We start from the raw sequence: 23,435 nt of genomic DNA, 5'->3' as shown, positions 1-23,435 counted from the left end.
CTACAGTACTGTATTAGCAGCTTAGCGGGCTTAGTGGATCAGCTGATAAGCGGCTTAACGATAAGCTGATAAGCGGCTTAACGATCAGCTGATAAGCGGCTTAGCATCAGCTGTTAAGCGGCTTAAAGATCAGCTGATAAGCAGCTTAGCATCAGCTGTTAAGCGGCTTAAAGATCAGCTGATAAGCGGCTTAGCCATCAGCTGATAAGCGGTTTAGCGGCTTGGGAAAAAGGGGGGGGAAAGGAAAAAAACCCCGCAGGAACTCGCAAGACATTTTCGTCTTGTGAAGCAAGCACATAGGAAATTCGTTTTGCGAAGCACCTCCAAAACGGAAAACCCTTTCGTCTAGTGGGTTTTCCGTCTTGCGAGGCATTCGTCTTGCGGGGCACCACTGTATAGAGTAAGCTACATCCCACGGAAGATGAGAGCAGAGGGAAAGTGGTTTCTTAACTGCAAAGGAGGGCAGGAAAAGCTACATCTGTGGACTGGCCCATATCGTGAAGCTGCAGATTTATTTTTCCGCTGTGCACCCAAATCCTATGCATGTTTATTAAGAAGTCTCACAGATTTCAGTAGATTGGAGGATCACAAACAGACCAATTTCATAGCATCCCTTCTATTCCAGATGTCCAAGTGTGAGTGCTGTTGCTTATGTAGCAGCAGACTTGAGGGAACGCCAAAAATCTTTAGGGGAGAAACACCCCAAGCAGTTCAACCAGGACTGAGTGAGGTGGGAGGGAATGGAATGGAATATCCTGGAGCAGGGCATTGAACACTCCAGGCAGCAACATTGTGTTGCGGGACTGCTTCTCTCACAATTGATTTGTAGCACTGAAAGAGTGAAAACAAAGGGTTGTATCCGACCACTCCAAGTAGACCCAGTGAAATTAATGGATCGAAGTTAAGTTTTGCCCATTAATTTTGATGGGTCTACTGCAGTAGGACGAGCCTTGTTTACAACCCTGTGGCACCTTAAAAGACCAACAAATTGATTATGGTGTAACGCTTCCGTGGTGCGCGGAGTATTATCCTGAATTGCAAGCGCGCTTATATTATGGTTGGGGTGAGAGAGCTGGTAAAAGTTAAGATCCGGAAGAAATGAAACGCAGAAAACTACAGACGGTGGTCACGGCATGCTTAACGGTGCGTAATGAGGCCGTTATACTGAGCAACCGGCATCCTCCTCGCATCCTAGGAGAGGGCCGCATCAGTGGCGGAGCTTCTGCCTCAGGGAAGATGCTTATGCCCGTTTCCCGCCCTTTCTTGGAGAGCAGCCCAGGTAAGCGGAGAGAAGGGAACTCCCGCGGCTCCCCTCCCCTTTCCCGCACGGCGCGCATGCGCGGAGAGGGACCCGAGGGGTGGGCTCCGCCGCCGCCGCAGCTGTTTCCGAGCGGAAGGGCGACGCGGGGTTGCTGGGAAGCGGCGGCTTCGCCTCGCGGCGTTTCTTTTCTCTCCCCCCACTCCTCACTCGGCGGCGCCGTCTGTTTTTTTCCGAAGGCGGGTCGCCCCTGCTCACCCCGAAGCGACACAAAGCCCCCCTACGAGGGGGGCGAGGAACGGCCTCCAGGCCGAGGGAAGGGTAAGCGGCGGAGAGGGAGGCGGCGGCGTTGGTTGTCACAGGGAGAGGCGTGTCAGGAGGACGTGCGAAGGGAGGGAGGGTTTCCCGGGAGGGTTTTAATTTCTGTCATGGCCGAGGAGGCGGGTCTCGGCCTCCCTGCCTGGCATCTTTCTTTCCCTCCCGCCCCCCACATTTTTAGAAGGCCCAGCCCTTGGGGCGGTGTGACGTCAGCATGGACGGCAGTGCCCCTGAGCAGGTGCAGAGTGCCTTCCCCCCTCTCCGCCTTGAGGGAAGGGCAGAGGGGTGGCCGCGGCAGTCCGTTGCAGCAAAAGCCGTAAAAGAGGCGTGTGGCGCCCTAGAGGAGGCCGACAGCATTATTATGGCGTAGCGCAAGGTTTTTGGGGGGTGGGCTGCAGCTTTGCTTCCTTAAATGCATCTGATGAAGTAAGACTCTCCAGACCATGAAAAGGTTACGCTGTGGGAAATGTGTTGCAGCACAGTCCTAACTATGACTACTCAGAAGTAAATCTTGTTGAATTCGGTGGGGCTTGCTCCCAGGCAAATGGGGATAGGACTGCAGCTTTAGTCTTCAAATTGCATCACAACATTATTTGTTGGTTTTGCTATAGAGAATTTATTCTCTTATCTCCGCATTCCAGTACTAACTACAAAATTGGGGGCTTCTGGGAGGAACGGCTTTTAGATCAAATACTGTACTTGAATCTTATTAATAACTTTTGTATAAGATTATCCATTGTGCAGAGCCATTTAATGCTCTTCTCTGTGTGCTGTGTACACACACACACACACACACACACACACACATTTTATCTTATTTTAAAACAGGGCTGGGGAATATGTGATGTTGCTGAACTCCAGCTGCCATCAGTCCCAGGCAGTATGGCCAGTTGTAAGGGATGATGGGAGCATCTGGATGGCCACAGCTTGCTTATCCCTGCTTTAAAACTGTCAGTCTGCCTTGAGTACAGTATATTCAATTGAAGAGTACAATATAAATTGCCTGAAACATGTTTGTGCAGAAGTAGCACCTGCTGGTTTTTCTTGGAAGCTTGTGCAGGATTGCAACCTGACAATGTAGTTGTATGCACATGCCCTCAAAAGTAAGCTGCACTGAGTTTAATGGGACTTTCCCCCAGGTAAGTGTGTAGTTAATTGTAACATTAGCCCCTTGTACCAAAAATAGCTTACCAAAGGACTTTATCCCTACCTACTTAAAAAAAAAAAAAAGCCTTGCTAGGCCTATTCATTATTTAGTAAAATGTCTTAATGGCATAATAAATGTGCGAGGTTGATAGTAGTAAGTCCTCAGTCTTTGGCATTTAAGAGTCTTTTTTCCTCAAATTGTTAAATGTTTCCCACAGGGATCAGGTTGTTGATGGAGTGGTAATAGTGGAGCTGATGACCCACCCTTCACCATAAGGCAGCTGGCAGCACACTAATTTTAAATGTGCAGACACACTCCTGGCAACTGCCAAAACCAAGAGTACACCTAAGCTGCAAACCTGAGTTTTTAGGGGAAGAGTAACACCCACCACAGGTCAATTCCCTATTCCCTGATCTTTCTTTCAACTGACCACAAACACCTCTGGCTTGTCTGGATTAAGCTTCAGTTTGTTCACCCTCATCCAGCCCATTACTAGCACTAGACACTGGTTGATAGAAAGGAGAGGAGATGTCACCTGTGGCTACCAGGTCAGTGCTTAGATGCAGGGCTGTTGAAAACTGATAGATGCATCCAGTATAGTAACATAAATTCTCAGTATGGTTCAGCCCCTCTCATGGCAAAATTTGGGAATTCCTGGACCAAAGTGATTCGATGCAGAGGGCACTTTGCCTCTCATATCTTAAGGAGCTATAACTATGATTTTTCTTTTTCAAGTGTTTATTTGTTAAAACATATCTACCCCACCATTACACTTGAAAACAACGCTACCTAGGCAATTCAAAGCTTTCTTAAAACAACTCGGTTGAACAGCAATAAAAAAACAAGACAAAAATACATTGACTAAAACTGCATCTACTGGTTCTATGTTTGTTGCTCAGAGTGCATTATTAAAAAGCACATATAAAACAAAACTGTTTTAAAGCAGATGCCTAAGGGCACATAAAGAGACAGCTAGGCAGACTTGCTGTGGTATGGAGTTCCATAACTTGAGTTCCACCTCTGAGAATGCCCTGCCTCTGTTGCCCACCAGGCCATACCTCATATGGACACAGAGCAGAGGCCCAAAAGCATCCAGACAGGTTTAAGAAGGTGGAAGTGGGCCATTCAGACAGTTCTGTGCGCTATACAGTTGGGCCCACTCCTCCTTCAATAGACAAGGTTGGAGAGCACTTCAAGCATACAAGTCGAGAATCCTTACACACACAAAGAGAGAAACACCCCCTCCTTCCCCATTCACCAGTGTAAAGTGAGCGAAATGTGAGTGCATTTTGATTTTTCAGCTGAGAAAGCAGTTGATTTGTCCTCAGCAATAGATTTTAATCTCTGATCTGCTGTTCCTGCTACTGACCTTGTTAAATCTCTCTCTGGCTTCTCTTCTTTAAGCTGCAGGCTCCTGTGCAGACAGTGCCTTCACTCAACATAAACAGCATGTGAGCTGGGGGTAGATAAGCAACAACTCTACTTAACGCCTCTGGCTGAGTGACTTGCCAAAGAGCCCATCGCTGTCATGCATGGTTATCCTTGGTTGGCTGAGTTGTGATATCATTAGCCGTGTGTGCCAGTCTGTTGACCTTGTCTCAGAGCAGAGGAGGCTGCTGAAGGCTCAGCTTTCTAACACTTTTATCAGACCTGTTGCTGCTGAGGAAGAAATTTTGGTGGCTTTTTTCTTCTGAAGAATGTAACAAACATAAGAGGAAACTAGAAAGTCATTGGTTAGCACACTGGGAGATCTTATTGATGCAGGTACCAATCTTTTAATTAGACCTAATATTACCATCACTTTTCCTTGTTTGCTTTCTCCTCCTTGCAACCCACTATAACTGGAATTTCCTTCCACCTGACACTCTTGTTTTTACATTGAAGTGCCTTTACCCTGTCTTTTCCCAGTGTAGACTCTTTTCCTTTCCTGCCTCACATACCTTGCATTTTCCTTTTAGGGTGCTTGTACAGGGACAGTTTATAATTTTTTTGCAGAGCACTTAGCACTGTTAGTGGTAAGGTTATTTATAAAATATTATTAATGGTCATATTGCTTTCTGTAGCACTTGTATAAAGTGCATTACAGTCATACTTCATAGCTGTGATGCATGTGGCTATTGTTTCCCCTTTAAACATGGACAAGCTTAGGTTGAAAGCTGTTTTTTGCTTCTGGTGGCTCTATTGGGATTTGAACCCAATAGTCATATGCAAGCCAGTGCCTTTTTGCTCAGAGCTGGCAAGCTGTATTAAATCTGGACAATGTTTCATTTGTAATCACTTCAGATAAAACTTGTAATACAGATCAGTGGATCTAAGGGCTAAATGTTCTCATGTGTGATCACTGCTGCTTACTTGTAGTAGACTATATGTAAGATATGTAAGACAGTATATGCAATTTCTCATGGCAAATGTTAAAAGTATTGTAGGATACTGTATCCTACTCTAGTCTTGCCCAGTGGTGCATAATTCTGGAAAGTTTTGATATAAAAATATTTCCTATGCAAATCAGGTTAATTTGCACTGGAAGCTTTCCTGATGCCTTGGGAAATTATTTGATTTAACAAGTTTATGCTATTTGTATTTGGTAACAAAAGCTAAAGATGTTGAAACTTCCAAGCTTGTCTAAATTTTATTTGCAGTTGGCATCTATTCACTGTTACTAATTAACTTGGGAAACAGAAGAATTTCTGCAGAAAAACAGAGCACTGGAAAACAATCTTTTTTGGAAACTTTTCTGCCCCACATCAGTGGTCTTATTTTTGTAGAGGCCAATAAATATCCTTCAGAGGATGAGTTTGTTTTCCAAGTAGATCTCCAAAACCAAATTGGTCTAGTCTCTAGTGAAATTTGGTGAAATCGGAATTTACGTCACCTTTGAGAAGCTTTATACCTTGCTTATCTGGTTGGTTGTAGAAATGGCAAAATTGTTATTGGGCAGCATGCAAACAAATAGCTGAAAGGGGAGAAACTGGAATACAATATGTTCTAAACAGCTGAGTAGATACTTTTGAAATATATTTCCCATAGGCAATTCCTGGTGGTCTCTTATTCTTTCAAAACTTTAGGGTTTTACCCCTGTCTTGGTAAGTAAATGGGTTTTTCTTTCTGCAGAGTCAATCGTATGAAAGTGGGAACAACTACAAAGGTGTGGATTGCTGATTTGTTCTATATACATTTGTGGTGAATGTGACATCACCTAACAACTCCATCATGAGAAACAGCTGAATTTCTTTTGGTTGTCCTGTGAGTCCCATTTTTAGAGAAGGGAATGCTGTAATTCTTCAGCAGCGCTTGCCATCTTCTCTGGGGTCTCTAATTCTTATATCTCCGTTTAAAAGGGTAGAGGGAGACTAAAAGGAAGAAAGGCCCTGCATCATCCCTCTGTTGTGAAGAAATCTACTGTCAGCATCCAAATCTAACAGACTCAGACAATTTAGGTGCATCAGCCTTACCCTATTGTGATTCCTTTGACAGATTATTAATGCTTAGGTTGGATTGTATGCTTGGTAGGCTGGTTACAAAGGGAGAAAACTGGAGGAGAATCTTCAGAAATTGTAGTATATCTGTGGCGGAGCTGCTGACTCAAAAGTCCCAGTTTCCATTGTGGTTACTGAACTATTTGATGCATATTTCCTAACTAAGTTCCATCTTGATGGAAGGTTCATTAGGGTACCACTTGTTCATTATCTGCTGCAAGGTTATAAGGGCAACCAGCCGTTTGCTGGCCAGAAGGGTGGCTTAGCTCTCCTTAAAGAAGACATTTGTCTTTCTGCTTGAAACATTAGTCCTTCTACCAGGATAATATTCAAACACAAGGATAGTCAATGTGGTCATTTCCATAAGTTCTTGGACTACCACTCCCATCATCCCTATTCATTGGTCATCCTGGCAGGGTCGGATGGGAATTGTAGTCTAATAGCATTTAGAGGGCACCCTTGCCTCGTTCTGATTGTAGCAATTGTTGGGCAGTGAAGTTAACTACCCCGGGAATTTGCAAAATCAGTTGCATTAGGTTTTAAGACATTATATGTGCCTGCCAGGAACAGTTTCTGTAGAGTGCATTCTGCTGCACCATGTGTATGGTGAACTACATAATTGATGATATTCTGCCTGACTCTTAAGTCTGTGAGCTAGTTTAATCCTAGAATACAGTTACATAACTGCTTAAGATGTAATTGGGATTCTTCGTATCACTGCTTATCCGCTTTAATGAGACAAATTTAGAACGTGCCCTTGTCTATGTTCATAATGAGCAGATAATTTTCTTCCAAGGGTGGAATACTATGAAGCTAGTGCACAATCTGGAGCTGCAGTTTTGACCTTTGACTTACTTGTTCCTGTTTGGTCAGAGATGGAAGCAGATTCAGTAAGTACACAGCTGTTAACATCATTTTTTATTTTTACTTTTGCAATATTGAAGACCTTTAAAGCTTGTGTTTTCCAAAACATACTGTTCACTTTGAGAATATGGCTCTTCTGAATTAGGCTTTCTTTCCAGGGTCTATACAATTTCTGCTGCTCATGAGACACTGAAATCATCCTTAAATCCAACTGAACATTGTTGGAATTCAATTTCCGAAATCTCTTGGGCATCTTTGAAAACTGTACTTTTGTAAAATGATGATGATAATAATAATAATAATGTTCTTGTGTTCAGTGTGTATAATCGTGCCTGCCCACGTGACAGTTTTCTATTGCAAAGCTCCCCAAAAGTGAGAAAGTTAAAAGCTTGCACCCATTTTTTTCCAGGGGTGGCTCTCAGTCTGAACGTACGTTAGGTGAAATAAGGAGGGAACGCGTCCCCATTGCTGAGGCAAATGGGCCGATTCCTTGTTTTGTCTCATGCTTTTTTAATTGTCGCAGTGCAAATTGACAAATGGGGTATGCTAGCCTGGTTGGACACCCTTAGAGCAATGTGTTTGGAACTTAGTGATGACATCATGTAGCTAAATCTGTTAGACTATGTGGTGCCAGAGTGTCATTGCATTACAGTTCCCATCAGCCCCAGCAAGCATCGCCAGTGACCATGGATGATGGGAGTTGTAGTTCAGCAACATCTGGAGGGTCAAAGTAATAAATCTCCTGTGGTGAAGTGAATGCTTGGACTTTCCTCCTTCATGTAGCCTAGTCCACGTTTTCAGCAGTATATATTTTAGCACCAGCAGAGATCCTTTTGCTGTCCAGATGTTACTGGATTATAGATCCCATCAGCACTGACCATTGGGCTTGCTGACTGGAGCTGATGGGAGTTGGAATTAAACAACATCTGGAAGGTCCCAGGTTTTTTACCCATTTTCTAGCAAAGCATTTGTAAATCAAGGTATAAACTCTTTTACTTAAAATGAGAAGTCAGCTTAGTGTCTGTTTTATCAGAAATGTGTTTCGCAGCCTTGGGGCATCAGTAATAGCATGAAAAATAAACATTAAAAAATGTAATAGACAAACTGACAGGTGGCCTAGGCCCCAAGGTATGTAGGGGTGTATTTATAGTACCAGCTGTTGACAACTTTCTTAATGGATTAAACAGAAGTTCTCTCTTACTTTAAACAAAGTGACCTTAGCCACTCTAGCAAGGAAAACATTTTAAAATAATGGATTCAAACCACAATTCCCAGAATTGTGTCAAGGCAGACACCTCTTAATTTTTTACTATCAAAATTGCATGGTTTGTATTATTTAGGCCTCCTTCAAAGCCCTTGCCATTGATTGGTTGTGATCAGCATACAGAAATAGGTTCCTGCACATAGTATTGGTGTTAGAGAGGGTGCAATACATGACAGGATAGAATGTGGTCAGAGTGGAAACCCTTGCAGCAGTCTGCTAGTTCATTAGCACAGGTGTCTGTATGGGATGGTTTTGGTGGCCTCTCCCAATAACAAACTGACTGCAAAAAGCTTCTGTCAACTGTTTGGCAGGGGTAGATGCAATGACCAGTTCAGCAGGTTCTCCCAGGTCCCTTTATACTGGAGTGATGGGGTTCTGATCTCTCACAGGCTTCTGATCTCTCTCCTGGGGCTCTGTGTCTACTGTAAAACCCGGTAAATTGCACAGCGCAGCAATTGCTGTGCTTCTATTCCTCTGGGCCTGGGCTATTCACAGTTTCATCCACAAAATGAGGGAGACTATCTAAAAACTGAACTACTGATTATTGGTTAAAAATATCATTACGTGTTTTGTTTCGACCCTCAGACTGTCCCAATTTGGCAGAACAAACCTTATGGCTCGGCACGCAGCTTTGTGAGAAAGATTGGGACAAACCTTCCTTTGAAGCCGTGTCCTAGAGCATGCTTCCAGGTAAAATACTGAAGTTCAGATGAATTTGCACACCTGTTCAAGGCAGGTTTAAATGCGGAGCCCTGCTCTTCAGCCTTGCTTTTCTTAAAAAAAGAAGTTTCTTTTTATTGCTACGTGTCAGTCTGTCAGAATTCTTCGTAGAAAGGTAATAATTACTATTCTAGCAGTGGTTTGATGGTTTTTAGCCACTTTCAAGCCCGTATTTTAATGACTTTTTCCTGTAATGAAATAAGTGTAGCTTGTGACTTTCAGGACCTGCATAGGAAGTGTAGCATGCTTCTAACTAAACAAATTCTTTTTGCTACCCTTTAGGATATGTTGGCATACGATTTCTTGATGTAGGGTTCTATAGCACTCTTATTTATAGCCCAGTACTGTTCATGTTTTCTCAAAAAGAAGTTTCTTTTACTTTAATGGAAGCTACACTCTACTAAATGTGCATATATAGGACTGGCATCCTGGGAAATGGGGTGCAGCTCCTGAGAGAAATTTGGCTTGGTGATCTAAAATCTTGACAGTCCTACCATAAGCTTTAATACTTTTTGCCTTAATGACTGCTTCATATGCTGGTATATGTACGGACTTTATTTGGACACAGCCTCTTCATTCTAGGAAGTCCTCAGCTAGCTATAGTTTTGTGCTTGGTCAGAACTGGGAAACCATGGTTAACAAAGCCTGGCTCGATTCAAAGCTGCCAATGATAGTTTCGCAGTTCAAATGAAACAGGCAACTACAGTTAATGGAAGACTCAGTTGGTTTGCATGCTGGCTCATGCAAAGGAGCTGCATATGTGGCTAAAAGGTGCAAAATGTGTGTATTGCCTGGCCACTGTTGGAAATGGAATGCTATACTGGGAGGACCCTTGCTTGTCTAGCAAGATGATGCTTGTGTTTGTATATTGATAGTTCAAGTTTAGGTTATTTTTAGTTTATACGCTGCGTTTCCAGGGTGGACTGTGCCCAATGTTGCTCACAGTAAATAGGAAAATTACATGAAACCAGAAAGCAAGTCCTAACATCCTCATTATTATTTTGAGGGGGGGGGAGATTTTAACGGGTCATGTAGGTGGGGAGTGTTTAGCTATACTAGAACTTGTTTATAACCCCATAAACTTAGAATTCAGATAATGTGTGTTCTTGCCTTCTCAGACTTTGGGGCTAGGGGTTAGTATGTCTTCCCAGCTGTCAAGCAAGAGAGCTTAGCCTGGGATACCTAATAGCAAAGAAAGTAGGCAGTTCTACATAACCTCTGCTGCATGAGGCTCCTGAACTACAGCATTAATTTCTCCAGCTGTTGAGAAGCTTGCAAAAAGGTAGATAGTTATGTTGTGTTGTAGTAACTCATTACCTCATCTTCTTGCCACTTGCACTATTGTAGGCTTCAGAGGCCATACATAGGCCACTTTTCCAACTCCTATGTAACACAGAGATGCTTGGAGGGCTGCTTATAAAGTATTAAAATGTGTGCACGATGTATCCCTTTTGGAAATCATAAATTTGCGAATAACCTATCATTGCTCACTTAGGTTTGGCTAATTGTTTGTCTAGCGCATGATCTCCTCTAGTCCCACGTGACACCTCAGAGGAGCATCCAACCTTCAAGTTGATGCAAATTAGCTACAGCCTCTAAATGATCTGTAGCATGATTGTTGGTGCTGAACAAGTTGCCCACACATCACTCCCTCTAATAGTGGAATCAGTGCCGCTGTACCAACAGAGATGGAGCCAAATCAGGGAAAAGGGGGAGGTATTGGCAAGCTCAGGGGAACCCCAAGGTTCGCCCAAGGCAATATATATATATATTTTAAAGGGTGAGAAGGTGCAAAGCCTTTTCCACCCCTGCATGTACTGAATGGACACCAGGATCCAGGGAATGTTAAGTGACAGCTGGAAAAGAAAAATGGCAAAGCAAACTGAAAGGAGTCGTTTGGGTTGCTTGGGTCTGTAATGGCTCATGGTATCCTGAAGGAGGTCATGGCTGGCTGGCTAGAATCCTGACTCAGATCACACCTGTTGGGTAATGAAGAAATATTGCATTTTGCTGCAGGTCCCGTCTCTCTCCTTAAGTCAGAACTGATCAAAAAATGATTGTACAGCCCCATGATAATGCTATTTTCTTTTCCTTTCTGTTCCTCAGGAATTACCTAATGTTTCAGATCTTTATTTAAATGACACGCCCCCTGTCCCCACTCTGGCAGACGTAGCATGGATAGCTTCAGATGACGAAGAAACATATGCTAGAGTCAGGTACAACCCTTTCTCCTTTTCTTCTCATGCCTCCTGACTTCTTCCTTTCTTGGTCAGTTATTGCTGGAAACAGGGCAATATTGAGGTGGCTTCCTATCTTTATCTTTCTTTTAATAGTAGGTCTTTCAAGGTAATGAGGCATGGGTGCCATTTCAGAGAGAGGGGGGGAAAAAAACTTTTTCATATATCTTGGTAGCCAGAGAGGTGCTCCAGACCTAAGGGATATTCATGTAAGGTCATAAACCCGGAGTAGGGGACCATTGGTGCTCATGTTGAAGAAAGAGTGACACTGAATTAGAAGTTGACTCTTACACAAAGTGCTAGGGGGAGCTATTGGTGTAGGAGAAAATCCTGCATGAAGAATTGAGCTACTTAAAAGGTTTAGGCAGGTACAGAAGGCATTTGTAGGACACACCAATATATGGATTGTGAAGTGGCAGCAGGCAAACAAAGAGGAATAAGGGCTAATTCATACATGCAAGATGATTCAGTTTTGAACTGCTTCTATTGGAAAATACTATTTTCAGGTGGTTTCAAAGCTCTGTAGGTGGTGTCTAGGCTGTCTTAAGCCTTTTTTATTGTCTTAAATACCACCCGTCTTTCATTGCTTTAAGACTTAAATTTTACTCAAGAGTAATGCTATTGAAATTAATGAACCTAATTTAGGGTGGAATTTCATGCTAGGCGTACTCAAAGTAGAACCATTGGAATTGATGGACTTGACTAAGTTAGGTCTATTTCAATTGATGTGCTCTGAATAGAAGTTAGTTGAACTCCACCCTTAGTTATGTTCACTAATTTCAGTGAGTCTACACGGAGTAAAATTTGGTTAAACACTTCTTCATGTCTTTATGAACTTGAATTAGGGATAGTGTTGTCTAAGAAAACATTGCACCATGGGTACATATTCAGGTTGGCTTGAAGTGATGGGAATTTGAGAGATAAATAATGAGAGAGAAAAGAGACTAATGGGTAGCTAAAAATGGGGTCCTGTAGTGATGAGAGAAGGGCCAGTCACAGCTAGCACACTTTGTATGATATAATGAGCATGGACTACTATTATTCACTGGGGCCAGTTTCATTTGAATTTCTGGGATCTTGACTTGTAGGACAGACACTCGTCCACTAAAGCACAAATGGAAGCCCACGCCACTTTTCGTTATTCAGCGGAATGCCTCTGTCCCAAATTTGAGAAAGCAAGAAGAAAAGCTGCTGGCTTTGAAGAAACCAGGTTTACCCGCTTTGAGTCGGACAACAGAACTCCAAGATGAACTGAGCCATCTGCGTAGTCAGATTGCTAAGATTGTATCAGCAGAGTCAGGTAGGTACCCAGCATCAAGCGCTCAGAGGAAACGTCTCAAAATCTTGTGCACAAATTTGAAATGGTGTGGGTGTGGGTGGGTGTGTAAGCGTTTGCAAGCCTACAAGAGTGGATACAGCAGATGAGCAAACAACTTGGAAATTATATTTCCACTTTGATAACCAGAAGTTGTGGCAGAGAGGATGGTAAAAATTTGTTTTTTTTATTGTGGAGAAAGCATGATGCATGTTTTGTCCTGTTCTCTTCTAATTTGGGGTGGAGATTCTACTCAGAACAAACACATTAAAATTAAGTGACCAAAGTTTTGCTTATTAATTTCAGTGGGTCTGCTCTGAGTAGGACTAGTATTGGATACAGCCCTTGGAATTGTGTGTCATGTTTGACAAGTACATAGTAAGTTTGGAGATTCACTTGGGAAGTGCAGTAAGGGTTTGCTGTCTCTCCTGGTGAAGAGTCAGGTTGTTAACAAAATGGTGTAGATATGACTAGTTTAAATTTGGAACACATGAGAGGGAGCAACATATGCAGGTGTTGCCTGCCACCTTCCTTTGTTTGACCTCATTCCACAAATTTCCTTAACTTTCTTGTATGGCTGCTGCCTTTATTCCATGTTGAGAGGGTACCAGAAAACTTTGCCCCTTTTCACTGCAGTGCCACAGCAGTAGGGAACCTGCGACTCACAGGCAATTAGGGTTAGGTATTCAGACATAATGTTGAATTGTGTAATGGCCACATTTGAAATGTGTATTTTGTAAGGGCAAGACTATGAAGAGCATGGAGCACAGTTAGACTAGATAAAGTGCCAAGCAATTATAGTCTGGCAGCTTTAAAAGATCACTCTAATAGCACAGTATAGCTTGAAAGGTGGGAAGTTCTTATTCTTTCCTGATATTAGTTGTATATCTAGGCCCATCACCTGAGTAGCTGTTGATATTAGACATTGTGTGGTTTTTCTCCATCATGTAGCTTTGGCATTATTCCTTGGGGCCAAAAGGTGTTCTACCTACCAAGCTTATGTGCTTAATTTTAGATATCCCACAGTCAGTAAATCATTTCGGCAGTTGGTTTCCCTCCCTAAAGCAGGTTTTGTAGCAAAAACTTTTATTGGTCTTTGCCAGTGCATATCAATCTATTTGATTACAGCAGGTTTTTTTTTTTAAAAGGGACAGTAAAATTCCAAAATCATTGCTTGTTTAAAAATATTATTCAAGCTATTACTATATTAGATAAATGAAGTCTGCACTAATTTTCAAAAGTTTGACACACACATTTCATACCCTTGTTTGTCCATCCGTTCCCTAAATCAGAGGAGGCCATACTCAGCACTGACTTGGACATATAGCTGAACCATAATTGAGTATCATGTGCATCAGCTGTAGTGAGCCTCATGGTGGCGTGTGGACACACCATTCTCCTGCATGCCAAGAGGAAGAGGCTGAAAACTTCCTCTTCTGATTGAAAATAGAGTTCCTTGAACAAGCTAGCATTATCAACCACAATTTGGTTCTTTCCTGTTCTGTCTAACCATAGTTTAGTCAGGGCTTCTGGATTCATACATAAACTCCTGGTTAATCTAAAATCCAAGGCAGAAGTGTTAACGTCTCCTCCTACTGGCATGCAAAAGAGGGAAGCTGGGGAGCATGCAAACTGAAGACTAACCACGGTTCAAGCACATAACTCTAAATTATGGTTTATCATTAAGTTTGAACCAGCCCTTGGTGTCTTTGCCACAGGAAGTAAAGTTGGCAGGAGCCACAAAGCAGGGCCCATCTGTCCAAAGAGACCCACACTGATGTTTCCTTGTGTACTTTGAGAAATAAAGGTTCAAAGTTTTTGTTTTATTTACCCATTACTATTAACCGGGCATCTGTCTCACCCACTTTAAAATGCTATGGTGCTTTTTGGTTCCATTTTATGAATGGCAACTTTATCAACTGGTTTTATTGTATTTAAGCTCATAACATTACACTTCTATATAATGTGTGTGCCCTTACAGCATTTTGATAAACAGACCAGACATAAATGAGAGACTTCTATAATGTTAGAAGAAATTGCACAGAATTTGTCACAAATTCTAATTTATAATGGCCAGGATCCTATGATTTCTGCATCCCCGGTTTTTCAGGCAAAATATTTTGCTTAATTTTTAATACAATGTACCGTATTTTTCGCTCTATAACACGCACCCGACCATAACACGCACATAGTTTTTAGAGGAGGAAAATCCGTAGGCATGCCACCCGTAGGCATTCCCTCCATAACACGCACAGACATTTCCCCTTACTTTTTAGGAGGAAAAAAGTGAGTGTTATGGTGCAAAAAATACGGTAATTTGCTTATTTGTATTATTGTTGAGCCAACCATTTGCATGGTGCTGTACAGAGTAACAAACAAAAAGACAAAGTCCATGCCCTGAGAAGTTTACAGTCCAAAATTTACTATGAGGAGTGTTAGAGGGAGAAATAAAGGTAAGAGTAAAAAGGAAAGAAGATGCATTCTGCTTCATTCTGCTTCATGCCCTTTTCTTGTAATGGCCTATGACAGGGATGGGGAACCTTTTCTGGCCCACATGTTATCTCCTCGCCCCCTGATGGACCAAATTTGACAGGGTGGTGGGGCCACCCACATCACTTTGATGTCAGTGATGCTTCCAGAAGATCAAATGGGGAGGGGGCTTCTTGGGTTTGTTAAGCCACAGTTCCTCTTATGACTAAGCTCGTAAAACAGTTGTGTTTGCACGTAACTCTAAAGTCAGTGTTGTGAAGCACTGATCACAGACTGCCACCGTTGCATAATATTCCCTTAACAGAGCATCAAGGTAATAGATTTCCCAAAGATATTACCGGATGACTTTGAACGTAGATAAGGAGTTGTGTTTGTACCAGCACAGGCGATTTGTCCATTTAGATCAGCATTGACTGGCAACAACTCTCCAGGGCCTTGACAAAAGGAAGGTCTTTCCCATCACCTGCTGCCATCACCTTTCCATCCATTTTAGCTGGAATGCCAGGGAATGAACCTGAATCCTTCTCATGTGCTTTGTTCTCCTCCTGTGATATCCCATTTGAGATCTTGCACCCCAGGCACATGAGCTCTCACAAATGTGTGTCATTCTAGACTAAAAGACAGATATCCTGGTTCCTGAAATTGCTTCAGAGTTAGGCTTTCCACCCTCTCAAGGGTGGCTCTTAAGGAAAGTGATTCAGTAGAGGTGATTGTGTGCACAGGGCTGGGTTGGTTTTAACTGGGAAGGCGAGGGATGGGCCTTGGTTGATGCCAAAAGTGGCCTCCTGTGGCTGTGGGCCAGTTCTCTTCCTATCTGTGATATAAAGTGAATAACATGCTTCTTCTGAGAACTTCATGCTCAGTGTTTGGGGTGGCAAGACAGGAACAAGATAATCTTAACAATATACAATGAAATACTGCCATATAGAAGATGGTGGTTGTAATGGGAGGGTGTGAGATGGAAAAGTGCTTCACCCCTTTTGCAGCATTATAACCAGCATTTGAGTAAAAGCAAGAGGCAGGCTTATGATGTCCATTTGTCAGGAGGTTTGCCTATAGGCTTGGCGTACATGTTCTGTTGCAGAATATAAAACCTGTAGTTTGGCACTAGGTTTATGTCAATGTGTATTGTTCTTTTTTTTTCCAGCTTCCACTTCATTAACACCTGATTTATTATCACCAGGAAGTTCAAATGTCTCTTCTCCCTTACCTTGTTTTGGATCCTCATTCCAGTCTACAACTTCCTTTGTCATTAGTGACATTACAGAGGAGGAGGCAGAATTAGAAAGCCCAGAGCTTCCATCTGTTTCCATGCTTTGTTCTGCAACCTCTGAATGTTGTAAAGCAGACCCAAAGGATTCCGACGACGAAGATTCGGTGTCCCTGTCCAAGGCCAGCAGTTTTGCCGATATGATGGGCATTCTTAAAGACATTCATAGGATGAAACAGAACAAAGACTTGTAAGTTTTTGTTTGTTTGTTTTCTCTTTTTCCATCCCCAAAAGTGTCTCTCTTTCTTTTCTGATTGGAAGCTTTGCAGTTTTGCTTTGTGTGATCTCTGCTGATCTTTAGCACTGTGACTGATATTTGCAAGGGTTAGTTCTTATGTACTTTCCCTGCATCACCACAACACAGGCTTTTAAAGCCTTTCTTATAATAGGCCCTACAATATTGATCTCTAAGGACAACTGTGCAAATCAGTTCACCAAAGTTACTAGCCTGCCTGTGCTTATCACAGTCAATTTTGGCTAATAAGAAAAGAATCAGTTTTGGTAAAGCTTCTTTGCCTGACTACCAGGGCAATTTAGTCACCATGGTCAAAAAGACAAGTAGCTTCTTCTAAACTGCCTCCAGATTGAAGTTATTATAACCACTGCCCTGAAGATCTGAATGTTCTAAACTAGGGAAGGGGAATCTGTAGCCCTTAAAACACTATGGACTGCAACTCCCTTCATCTCTTAAGCATTGGCCATGCTTGCTGGGATTGATGGGTCAGTGCATTTGACTGTTAACCAGAAGGTGGGTGGGTGGCTGTGGTCAGGAGTCCTGCATTGCGGAGGGTTGGAACAGATGAACCTTGGTGTCCCTTCCAACTCTATGATTCTGTTATAGGAGTTGGACTCCAGCAGCCTTTGGAAGGGCCATAGGTTCCCCATTCCTGTTCTCACTGGTCTGCAAATAAATGCTGAGATTATTACTATTCTAGCAGCTGAGACAAGGGTAACATGAGAGCTACAGGTCGGAGGTTTTGCCTTGTCTCTTCCTGTTTGCCTGCTTCTCCCTCTGCTACTTCCCAAATTGCCCATTGTACAGTTTATGGTTAAAATTGCCTCACTATGTGTCATTCTGGAGATGGGTATAAAATGTTGTACTTCGATAAGCAGAAAACCACTTGCCAAGTGTTCTGCAAGTTTCTAGGCATGAAGCCTTCCTAGGTTGCTACAATATATGCATATATGATTACATGATTAGCATGTTGTGGCCCTTCAGATGTTGAACTACAAATCCCATCACCTGTGACGGTTGGCTATATCTGATTGAGGCTGATACGATCCAGGGTGCCACAGTTTCTCCATCCCAGGATAAGGGAGACGTTAGTTTAAATCCTTAGTCAACCATATTATAGCCATTGGCTCCAAACAACAAAACCTGAACTTGTTTCTTAAGGTTAGTAGCTAGCCATTCTTTATCACATAATTGTTGTAAGGGTAAACAGGGATCACCCCCATCCATCTATATCCTCCTGAGCTCACTGGAGGAACAATAGAATAAATAACTAAAACAGTAAGCTGGGAATGCTTGCTAAATAATAGATAGTTTTTTACATGCAAGTTTTTGTGTTTTATTTATTTAGACTATTTATATACCACCTTCCAACAAAAAAACACCCTTTTATGCATTAATATTGGGCAAAAATCGAAACCTCTTTCAAGCTAAACTTTTCACTATTGTTTCATCTGCACTCTGTTTGAACATAGTGTTTCTTGAGGTTTGGAGGGTTCAACAGGCAGATGGTATCATAAGTTGAATTCATTAGAGAGAGGGAAGTAAGGGGAGCACATTTAACAATAATTACAATATTTCTTATTCATTTAATGCACAATCCAGTTAGAGCAATTTAATTCTGGTAATAAGCAGTGAGGTACCATGGAAACATTGAATTAAAGTGTAATTTGTTTGATCAGCTGCCCTTGGTTTGTCCCTTCTGGTTTCTTAAGGAACAGAATATTATGCAGAAGGAAGAATCACATTCTCATTTGAGCTTTCTAAAAAAATTTGCTTGAGTTTATTGGAAACTGGAATAGGATTCTCAAAGCTGAAATTGATCTCTTCTCTGCTGTTGAGGTTATTCCACTCTATATATTAACTTTTAAGAAGAAAAATCTCAGTTACAGTAAAAGGGGTGCAATCGCTACTGTTTTGACCTGTTGCAAGAATTAGCAGCAATTGCTCTACCTCCTTTCAAAAGTTAGACTCATTTGCCTTCAGATTTGAGTAACTTACAACATCCAGTAGCGGGGAAATTGCATTGCTGTTCTTCCAAACAATACGTAATGTAGCTGTACTTGCACTTGTTGGACACGTATCATCTCATCTCATCTCATCTCATATCATCGTGTCAATGTTATTCCTTGAACAAGTAACTGCTAATTCTTTTATTAGACTTTATTTTCAAATCTCAGATCTTACAGAACTTGTACAAAGTCTAAACTTAAGCAAATAATAGCAGAAAGTCTATCTACATCCATAACTGTGTTTCACAAACCCATATTTGTGACCATGATTCTTCTAAAAGAGAGTCAGTAGTTTCCATAATCGAGTAAACGTACCCATATGTATCTTTTCTTTCTTTAATTATACTTTCAACAATTGCCTCCATGACTATTTGTTTCTTTTTTCACAATTTTTTATTTATTTTATTTATTTATCCCTTCAACCTTAGGGCAGTCAGTGTACATAGCTTGACTTTAAGCAATTCCTGGCCCATTCTTATTAAATAGCTAGACTGGGAGACAATCGCAAAGGAATACAGCAAGGCATGGGGGAAGAGGGGCCAGTTTTAGCATAGCTCAATCAAGGTGCTCTCTCATTTTTATACCAAAATGTGGCACGGATGTGAATCAATACAAGTGACTTGCCCTGTCAGTGTCCAGTTTGGACCAAAGAGCATAGGGAAGCTACCGTATTCCATCTAGCCCAGTATCGTTTACTCTGATTGGCTGCAGGTCCCCAGAGTCTCAGGCAGAGGTCCAGCTGTGCCGTCTTTTCTTAACTGGAGATACTGGGAATTGAACCTTGGAGTTTCTGAATGCAAAGCTTGCATCTAAAGCCCACTTCCCTAAGGCCAGTGGCTTTCACTACATATTTTTTTTAAGAGGCTTATCTTTACAGTTTTAAAAAGCAATCCAGATTTGTAGAACTTTTTAAAAATGCCGTTTTAATCTGCCTCTTGTGTCTCTTCAAATTCCATTAGTTGCATCATATATAATGTGCACATCCCTCCTTGCCATACCCACAATGACCTGAATTGTGAGTGCTGAAAGTCCATGGTAAAATGATGAAATTAGCTTCCTTCTTAGTAGAAAACAGGAAATCCTGCTTTCCCCTTTTTAGCAGCAAATGGGACCCTGCCCTGGCAGAAATGTGTGTCCTTCGTTGCAGGGTGGAAGGAACTCTGGACAACAAATGTTGCAGAGTATACCTAGCTACAGCAGCGAAGCCACTGGACACATCTGAGACAAAGAGAATTAAGGCGCTTAAGAGCTGCCCCCTCCCTTTGTGCTTTGCAGTGAGCAGCAGCAGACAAGGGCTATTATGGGAGAGAACTGTTCAGCTGGGTGCAACCTCATCCTGCTGAGCAGAGGAGACGGTTGCAAACACATGTCAGATGCCCACGGGAATGTTGGGACTGGATCTCAGCACTACAGCTCTGCACAACTGGTCCCTCGGATAAAATTGAATAACCTCTGATACAATGAAATATGAATCAGAAAGGTTTGCCATTATCCATTGTGCCAGCAGTTTGAGGAAGTTTAGTCTAAGCATCTGTGAGAAAAACAAAGAGACGAATAGATAAAAGGAGTTTACTGGTGCTTTTGCCAGTCTTACTGATAAATTACAAGAAGTTATAGAAATTAGAGTGGGTGTCTGTCAGATGAATTTGTAGAACAGCAGAGTCAAGGGTTGCCCTTGAAGCTGCTTCGTCTTACAGCAATGCAGACCACTGCATTTCTCCCTGTGCATGACACAAATTTAGAGCATGGCGGGTGGGTAGCTATAGCTGGGCTTATTCTTGAATCTTTGAGTTGCTAAAGTGCTATCAGAGTATAACATTCCTTAATCTGTAAGTTGCAGAAGCAAGCAGGGTGTGACACTGTGTAATGAGTGCAACACTTTGGACTTGCTCTTGACCCAGCATATGCTGACTATGAAGAAATGATGAGAATGGTGATAAATGGAAAGCTGTAATTAAATCCATTTTGGTCAGGGCGAAAGTAGCCAAGTGGTGCCACTCACTTAAAAAAAAAAAAAGGAAGGTGCAGTGCTGCTGTCATTCAGAATCCTTGTGAAATGGTTTGCCCTAAACTAAATGGGTCAGTTTGCCTCCTTTCAATTTTTCAGGGTGTGGGTTTTAGTTTAGGAACTGTATGCTAATGGCTGAAATTTCAGGAGCAATGTGGTGGGGGTCCTAGGGTTCACATTTCTTACCACTTTTGAAATCTTGAGTCCCATTGTCATGCTTATAGATGAGGTGCTTAATGAATGGTAAATATATAGGTGCCCCCTTCTTTTTAATCACATGCTTATGCATGTTGTAAGTTTTAATATACTCTAGTCATGGTGAAAACAAAGGAAAATAATAAATCTGGACTGGTTCACACAGAACAAGGAAGTGAATGGCTTTTGTGTCAGAGATTTTATTTTTTTAAATTATTATTATTATTATTATTTATTACCAACTTATGGTTACCATGAGAGAGGAGAGGAATCTGCCAAGTTAAAAGTCACAAAGCCGGTATGATGAGCCTGTGGCCCTCCAAATGTTGTGGGCTACAGTTCCTGCCCCCATTGGCTGAGATCAATGGGAGCTGGGAATCCAACAACATCTGGAGGACCACAAGTTTCCCATCTTTGGAATGAAGGAAGATACAAATGTTCTTTTGCATGGAGGAAATCCTATGACTTCTGTGCCTCTTGGGCTCAAAATGACTTTTCTTTGTCCCAAAGCATGCTGCTCCTATTTGAGGTTGGCACAGTATGAAGGAACTTGGTAATGTATGCAGCAAAACTGAAGAAAAATGGTTGGAGTCCTTTTGATAGATTTACAGAATAATGTTGCTTAAAATCATCAATATTTAAGTTGTTTTTTGGGGGGTGGGGAACCACCACCCTAAGAATCTACCAGGAGAAAATTAATAACGTTTTGTAGAGAAGCCTTTCATTTGCTTACCCATAGGGATTCCCGCCCTCACCCCCTAGTTAATTAAACTGGTAAACAAAATTATCTAGGTATCGGGGGAATGTAAGGTTGTTGAAAACCAGAGCTACAACAGATGTGAGTAAACGTGTTTGAAATAAGAGAGCTAAAATTTAAAACTGGACAGATTCCAGATCCTTATGATGCTTATTGTATAAAGGAATCAATGTTCTTTTGCACACGCAAACCGCATACATTTACCTCAGAGACTTTAGTTGTTGCTGTGCGCTTGAAATTCCACACATCACCCTGTAGTAGCCCATATTGCAAATCCATGCGTACAGACATTGGTGACTCTTCACTTCTGCATAGTGTGCTGGGCAGAGAAGCAGATGGTGAATTGCTTCTGCAAGAACAGGAATGAGAAACCTCCCCCCCCCCCGCCCCCAAATGCTGCTGAACTCCCAACTCCCATCAAGCCCAGCAATTCCTGGCTAATGGCTGGGAATTATAGGCATTGAATTTCAGCAATATTTGGAGAGCCAAAGGTTCTCCACAGAGTTGAGTGTGTAATCTGTTCTTTATTGCGCCAGCTTCATCCTGGTTTTTGTACTTTTGCCAGAAGGTAGGCTTCATCCTTGCAGATTTTTTGGAGAAGTTCTCTAACTGTTACTAATTCTACTCAGACAATAGAATAGCACTTCAGGGTGCAAGAGAGAGATTGCTTTATTGGGTGCTTCCTCTCCCCCATGACATAAGGTTCCTTGCACATTGAAAATTAGCCTGTTGGAGGAATCCAGTCTAGCATTATCCTTGACAGTTCTGTCGAGGGGAGGAAGCCATGTCTGGTGCATCCAGTGCATTTTGTAATTTGTGCATGTGGAATGTCGCACAAATAATCATGGCTGTGGCATCATTAGGGATCAGCGAAATCTCTAGAAAGGCCCTAAATTTGCTAGGTAAAAACTTGTATGCTGGAAGTAATTTTTAAAAGTCTTTCCTATTTTTACTGTTTACCTAATATCAAATATATGGGATTTGATGGTGACAAGAATTAAAAAAACACAAACCAGTAAGAGATTTGGAAGAATAGCCCCTTTGTTGAAAAACATGCAGTTGAACCACAACTAATTTGTTAGCTTACTTTATTTTATTTTTTAAATCCTGTTGAAGAAAGCAATTGGGGATGGTGGAGCAGAATGTGGTTTGCACTCCTGTTAATACCCTTCATCTTGTATCCTCCTTTCAGGAACAGAACTTTACTGAAAGAGGAGGATCCTGCAGTTCTTATAGCAGAGGTTTTAAGAAGAAAGTTTGCCTTGAAGGATGAAGATGTAAACATGAAGAAGAACTAAAATTATGCTCATTGGTTACCTTGTAAAGTAAATTATCGTTCTCCTAAGATCTTTCTCCACAGTGGCTGCCTTCCTTGAACATCAAAAGTCCTTTAGGGATTAGGTTTCTGCTCTGAATGTGCGTGTGCTGGAGGGGGGGAATAATTCCTACCCAAGCAGAACTGTGAATTTGCTGTTTTCCACACAGCCAAGAGAGACTTTGAAAAGGTAAATGGTTTTCCACATTTTGAACTGAAGCATTGTTAGCAAAGTAGCGAGATGAATTAAAAAGGATCTATTCATAATTTTGCTGCAATTCTGAAGCCTGTGATAACTTACTGATAGAAATGTATCCCTTCCACATTCAGGTAGAGATGTTTTTAAAATTTAATCATTGAAAGATGCATTTTCCCTATTTCTCCGGACTTAACTTTTCAAGGCGATCAAGTACCTTTTCAAAGTGGATAGATATTCCAGCACTGGCTGACAAGGAAAGGGAGGCACACCATATAGCACTTGTAACCAGGTGGAGAGGTGGTAAACTTGCAGCATTCAACCACATGCTTACCAAGTGTTAGCAAGGCTACCTCCCCTC

General features: G+C 41.9%; 1 protein-coding gene across 9 annotated transcripts; it reads left to right on the top strand.

Moving 5' to 3' along the window:
- Window positions 1-1,348: 1,348 nt before the first annotated feature.
- On the top strand, window positions 1,349-23,156 carry MTFR1L (mitochondrial fission regulator 1 like). Of its 9 annotated transcripts, none has more exons than XM_081016835.1 (9): window positions 1,433-1,579; window positions 4,128-4,487; window positions 6,996-7,089; window positions 8,913-9,017; window positions 11,154-11,263; window positions 12,373-12,584; window positions 16,237-16,549; window positions 21,317-21,359; window positions 22,756-23,156. In XM_081016835.1, the coding sequence occupies exons 3-8, from the start codon at window positions 7,075-7,077 to the stop codon at window positions 21,348-21,350; spliced, it is 789 nt and encodes a 262-aa protein (XP_080872961.1). In that variant the 5' UTR covers window positions 1,433-1,579; window positions 4,128-4,487; window positions 6,996-7,074; the 3' UTR covers window positions 21,351-21,359; window positions 22,756-23,156. The 9 variants fall into 9 exon arrangements, with proteins under 9 accessions (XP_080872962.1, XP_080872961.1, XP_080872957.1 ...); XM_081016831.1 differs by lacking the exon at window positions 21,317-21,359 and adding an exon at window positions 6,081-6,160; XM_081016829.1 differs by lacking the exon at window positions 21,317-21,359 and adding an exon at window positions 5,835-5,868.
- The last annotated feature ends 279 nt before the right edge of the window (window positions 23,157-23,435 follow it).

This window comes from Podarcis pityusensis (assembly GCF_964106645.2).
Source record: "Podarcis pityusensis genome assembly, chromosome: 8".
NCBI lineage: Eukaryota > Metazoa > Chordata > Lepidosauria > Squamata > Lacertidae > Podarcis > Podarcis pityusensis.
The sequence above is the reverse complement of the archived record's forward strand: the minus strand, read 5'-3'. Positions and strand labels throughout refer to the sequence as shown.

Coding starts and splice junctions, on each gene's coding strand:
- MTFR1L (XM_081016836.1), top strand. Junction 9,018..11,153: donor GTCCTAGAGCATGCTTCCAG/GTAAAATACTGA, acceptor TCTGTTCCTCAG/GAATTACCTAATGTTTCAGA. Junction 16,550..22,755: donor ATGAAACAGAACAAAGACTT/GTAAGTTTTTGT, acceptor TCCTCCTTTCAG/GAACAGAACTTTACTGAAAG.